Here is a 6000-nt window from a genome sequence, read left to right on the forward strand (position 1 = left end):
ATTAAGACGATTATTGGTGACCAAGTTATCGGTGACGATTAAGTAATCGACTATGTAACGAGTAACTGTCATGCCCCACAAATCACACATAGAAGATTATGCATTCACGAGTTCAAAATTGTTTCGTTCTGCGCAGTTACGTCACACTTGACCGCTTCATCGAATGAAAGAAAGAGAGAAAGAAAACAAGAGCTAAAGGAAAATGACGTAAAAATTGCTCATAAAAAACCGCTGAACTAATGTTTACATGCGCAATGCGCCACCTTCTCTTATTCCATCATGGTTTTGAACAAATCACACACAAAAGATTTCGCATTGCACATGTGAACAAAAGATCAGCTGTTTTTTATGGGCAATTTATTCGTTATTTTCCGTTAACTCTTGTTTTTTTCTCTCTTTCTTTCATTCGCTCAAGCAGTCAACTCTGACGTAGATGCGCAGAACGAAGCTATTTTGAACTCGTGAATGCGTAATCTCCTGAGTGATTTGTGCCTGTCTTGTAAGGTAAATAATCGAAATTTCAAACATAGGCCCGATTCGATCTTCGACTGTGGTCGAAAGAGTTGGGCCCGAATCGCCACATACGATCATGGATCGAAAACTATACGAAAGACAATTACGTGATACGTCAGACGTATATATCGAATGGCATTACCACATACGAAAGCTATCGTATCGTAATTCATTCTCAGTTCACAATAGATTTTAAGGTCCACATCACTGTGGATTTTATTTTTATATCACATTAGATGTAGAAATGTCAAAATATTTAAAAAATTTAATAAAGAAACGAAATTTCAAAATGGATGTACACTTACTATTCTACATAAGTTCAAGCTATAGTGAGGAAGATGAAACAGTAGCATGGAGGCTACTTAGAGATAAAAGTGATCCTCTAGCTTTACCACAAACTGCGTAAGTATATGACAAATAAAGTTTTACAAGTATACAAAAATGTGTGTTTTGCAGATTCCTGAAACGATTTAGATTATCTAAAGAGGCTTTCCAGTTTGTACTTCATGCCTTAAATTTGAAGCAGGTAGGCAAACGTTCAATTACATTTATAAAATAAGTTTTTTAATTGAATATCTATTTTACAGTCATCGGTTGCATTGATGGCACACACATCGGCTTGCAAAGACCATCTGTGGATAAGCATATGTACTTTAATAGGAAAGGATACCATAGTGTGAACGCCATGATAGTGAGTTGTTGCTCATTTTCTTTATTCTTTATACTAACTATATAAATATTTTGCCAGATGTGCGATCACACCTATAAAGTTTTGGCAATTAACTGTCAGTACGGTGGTGCGGCTCATGATTCCTTCGTTTGGAGGCATTCAGATCAACGACGAGTATTGCAAGAGCGGGTTGAAGTTAATAGGCGGAGCAATGCGTGGGTTTTAGGTACGGCAATGTATGCTTTGTGGTTAATATTACTATTATAATGACAATTTTCATTTCAACAGGTGATTCTGGCTATCCACTAGAGCCGTGGTGTATAACGCCTTACCGAAACCCGGCCGATGGCTCCAGTGAATCCGCATTTAATGATGTACACTGAAAAGCAAGATGTAACATCGAACGAGCCATTGGTATTTTTAAAGTACGTTGGAGAATTTTAGGGTATGGAAATAAAGGAAGATACCAGTAGTGGCACGATTTGCCAATGTGTGTTCAGCTTTACATAATATCTGCATACAGTTCAAAATTGATTACAACATACGAAGATATGAATCAGACCAAATCAGCGATGTTGACCCAGGCGAAGCCAACCATCTTACCACAATTGGTCAAACAATAAGAGACCAAATAAAACACTCTCTAGTTCCACATAAACATTAAGAAAAAACAATTTGTAAAAGCAAGTGAATTCATTTAACTGTTTTTACTAAGTCCTAAGTATGTATGTTGAAATTAAATAAATGAAACTATTCGTTTAGTTGCTTAAAATCACAAAAATAAAAAAATTCAGGTAAAAACTTTGTTTTTACTAAATGCTAAGTATGTATGTTAAAGTTAGAAATAAAATAAATGAGATGACTGTTCGTTTAATTGCTTAAAATCACAAAAATAAAAAAATTCAGGTACAAACTTGTTAAAGCTAACTTAAAATTTTAATTTCTTCTTTTTCTATTTACACTTATTGCTTGAGACTCTAAATATAAATTTTTTATTTGTAAATCAAGTGCATGTGAATCTTGTTGCAGACGATGCTTCTCCTCCTTAATCGGCAGCATCCTTTCTTGCACTTGCAACAACCTCTATTACACCTGCACCAATCGGCCAATCTTCTCCCCAAATCGCGCTGAAAATCAGACACTCTACTCAAATTTTGTTGCAGCATGGACAATTTTTCGGCACTCTTACTTACTCGCCGAGGAGTATTGCACCGAGAAGTTACACGCGGTGTTGGGGTAGTAACCGACCTAGATGGACCAGGCAAAGCGCTGGCTGATGCGCTGCTTATTCCAGCATCACTGTTGCTCTCACTATCACTATTTTCGGTACTGTTTCCTTGAGCGGGTGAATTGCCAAAAGTGCGAACTGTACTATTTCCGTCCACTGCGACCTCAATTCCGGCTGCCGCTATAATCAATTCCTCAGTTGCACTGATGGGGATTTCGTTATAGGGACCTCCTCTAGTTTGTCTTTTGGACAATTTGTTGTGGGAAAGCTTCTTCTTTGCCTGGGATTTTTGATCCGCAAAACCTACGAGCAAACATTTGTAAGTATCTTGGTTGCACTTTATATATATATATTGTACCTTCCTCCACAACTTGGCGTTTTTGACTGGTGGCCATCAGTATTTAAACACTTGAAAAGCTCCTCCTACCCTCTGTAGGAGGTTGCTCTACCTTGTGCGGAATTGGGAAATTTATCTTTTGCCAAGTTCGGGTGTTCCGCCATAAACTGCGCCATGCACTCCTTTTGGTTAGGGTTTAGCTTGTTAAGATTCATCCTTAAATAATAAAATATAGTTCAGGGTGAATTTAAACACATATTTTGAGAAATAACTTACATGTTCTTTTATATTTGTAATTAATTTTTGTATATTTATATATTTGTAGTCGCTTTTGGTTGCCGGTTTGTAATCGAATAACAATACGAACGATCGAGTGCAATTGTCTCTCGTTCACGGTTGTCGCGATTCCGATTTACGATCCACAAAGTACGCTCACGTATGTAGTAATCCAAAAAAGTGCCATTTTATGTGACGAATAGTACGATCACGTATGTCATAATCCGAAAAACAAGTTTTTACGTGACGAGTTATACGATCACGTATGTGGCGATTCGGGCCCTGATAATTCGGTATTATGACGCACGTTCGATGAAGGCAAGCATTATTGTGAATTTCGATAAATTCATAAGTTCGCAATAGCGCATTTCCATCACCTGTCAAATAAAATAAAGTAAATTAACAAAAGCAAAACTAGTTATTAAATGCAAATATTAAAAATAAAAGTATGACTACAACGATATTGCGGTTTGATGATTCGTCAGATGAAGAAGAAAGCTTTCTGGAGCTAGCCAGAAGTAGAAATGAATTCCACCACGTAAGTGTAGCTTTCTAAATAAGTTGACAATTGTTGAAATTATAAGTTTTGTTTATAGATTTATTCAAAATTTCAGACTGTCCAAAGAAGCGTTCATGGACATGTTGCCCAGTACAGATGAACTGCTTCAGCAATGCACAAGGGCCAAGTCTATTCCTAATATTCTAAAATTGGCACCATTTCTCCGATATTGTGCTCAGGGGTCCTACCAACTCAGCATTGGAAACGAAAATGCACTCAGACTTGCCCAGCCGACTGTGTCTGCGGAACTATCAGAGGTGTTGAATGTCTTGGAAAATTTTATTTGTGAAAGATGGATAAAATTCAATTACGATTAGGCTGAGCTGCATCAAGCAAAGTTGCATTTCTATAATGTGTTATGGATTCGCATCTACGGTGGAAGCAGTAAAGAAGGCGGTCGGCATGATCTGGTGGTGCACAGTGGCTAGTCATTATCGGCTGGGGCGGGTCCTTGCCAACCTTACTGTTCCTGCGCCATAAACAGAAAAAAGTTCCTCTCCTGCCTATTCAAAACTCAACTGTCAAATTCAAAAAAAAAAACCTACAGAAGCGCAGAGACCGACTCAAATCGCTTATCAATACAAAATTAAAACGACATCCGGCGAATCGGATGTCACGGACAGACCGTTAAAACATTCAAAATTTAAAATTCAAAAAAAAATAAATCTAACGCAATAAAAATTACCGAACCGGACACGGCCGGTTTCTAACGTTGAAATGCAAAAAAAAAAACGCAGAAAATTAAAATAAGAAAAGCAAAAAGGGCCGAATATAACTTGGGGGCGCCGCGGGTGGTGTTGCGACGCCCGGTGCTTATCCCACCCTCAAATCCATGGCCACCGACGCACCTGAATTTCGGTGGCCCCTTACCTGTTTCCCTAAGTGCCTTCTTTCCTCTTACTTTTGCTCGTAATACTTCAAGTTATACATATATTTAGGTCTCCCCCTTTTTTATATTTTTTTGAAAATCGTTATAAACGCTTTGTGTGAAAAAAATATGTAATTAAATGTACTTATGTTAGTAAATATACTACATACAACGTAAGAATTTGGTTTTCTGTTTTCCCTTCACAAAACATATTTTAAGGCTATAAAGTTGGGATACAGATTCCGATAATTGGGGCTCTCTTACAAAATTATTAGGTTGTTGTAGTAGAACTTATTTTTGAGTTTAACAAAATATCAATTTGGTATAACGCATAGTATAATGACACTAACATGTAATATGTACCAAGAAAACTTGTTATAAAAGCAATAAAGCTTAAATTTGTATAGCGCTATGTATTATATGCACGTATATTATTTGCTTCTGGTTGTTCGAACGATATTGCTAGCAATAGAGAGTCATATGTATAGATATATATATATATATATATTGTATTTGAATGATATAAGAAAAGAAAGTTTAAATCTTCTAGCCAATTCGTGCATAATTTTTTTTCTAACAACCCACGGTTGAGCTCCAAAAATGGATCGTTAAAACGTTTCACTTGATAAGGACGGCTTGTTATCAATAAAATTTAAAGAGCTAACTTCAAACATTTTAAAGCGACAAAATATATTATTAAAATGATATAAAAAAAGGATGTATGCCCTTTGCTGTAAAGCTAACAATTTCAAGTATTCAATAATAAAATTTGACGAGAAAAATCGACCCTTGTTAAATGATTCAGCCGGAATGCATAAAACCTTCTAAGCATTACTTAGAGTTCCTTAACTACCCTGCAAAAACGCTCTCGTCATTCCAAGTCATTGGACTAGTCACTTTACAGTCATAGGTTATATTCATAGTCACGTTTGTATGGCCGTGGGTAAGTTTTATGACCAAATTTTTTGTAGGGTAACTATTTTTAAGTCCATACAAGGCTGATACTTACATGGCCGCCAGAGTGCGTACCATGGGCCTCTGCCGGCGTGGTTACTGGTGATGTTGACCTTGCCGGTGAAGCCGACGCTGTTGTTGGTTGTGGTGCGCGGTCTTGGGCGCGCCGTGTCGGTACTGTTGGTGGTTGTTGCGCTCTGGTCCGAGGTGATCGAGTGAACCTCGTGGAAATAAAACTTCGTGTTGACTTTTACGACCTGGATGACTTGGTGCTAATTGGGCGTTCGTTGTATTACGCTGCAACGTACTGCTGGCCATAGAGGCGGAGATGGTGCCGGACGCTGTACTTCGTAAACGTAGAGAAAGGGGTTTATCTTCGGATACCAAGGGTTCTCATCACAATTAGTTTAGTGCCGTCTGAATCCGAATCGGAATCACTAGTACTTTCCTCACTAGGTGTGACTGTGAAACGCCGACCTACTTCAACTAGATATTCTATACGTTGAGTTTGTGCCAACACAACACAACCGTTGTAATGTTTATTACCACCCAAAATAGACGAGTAGAAAAGAGCTTTGTCGGAATGGACTTTGCG

The 6000-nt window shown here is 37.7% G+C and overlaps 1 protein-coding gene across 1 annotated transcript; it reads left to right on the top strand.

Moving 5' to 3' along the window:
• The first annotated feature begins 802 nt into the window (after positions 1–802).
• Positions 803–1950, top strand: LOC137248580 (putative nuclease HARBI1). Its single transcript, XM_067779508.1, has 5 exons — positions 803–915; positions 999–1039; positions 1101–1204; positions 1262–1409; positions 1472–1950. Exons 1-5 carry the CDS (start codon positions 803–805, stop codon positions 1564–1566), a joined length of 501 nt encoding a protein of 166 aa, XP_067635609.1. The 3' UTR covers positions 1567–1950.
• Positions 1951–6000: the final 4050 nt, after the last annotated feature.

This window comes from Eurosta solidaginis, chromosome 4 (genome assembly GCF_040869045.1).
Source record: "Eurosta solidaginis isolate ZX-2024a chromosome 4, ASM4086904v1, whole genome shotgun sequence".
Lineage (NCBI taxonomy): Eukaryota > Metazoa > Arthropoda > Insecta > Diptera > Tephritidae > Eurosta > Eurosta solidaginis.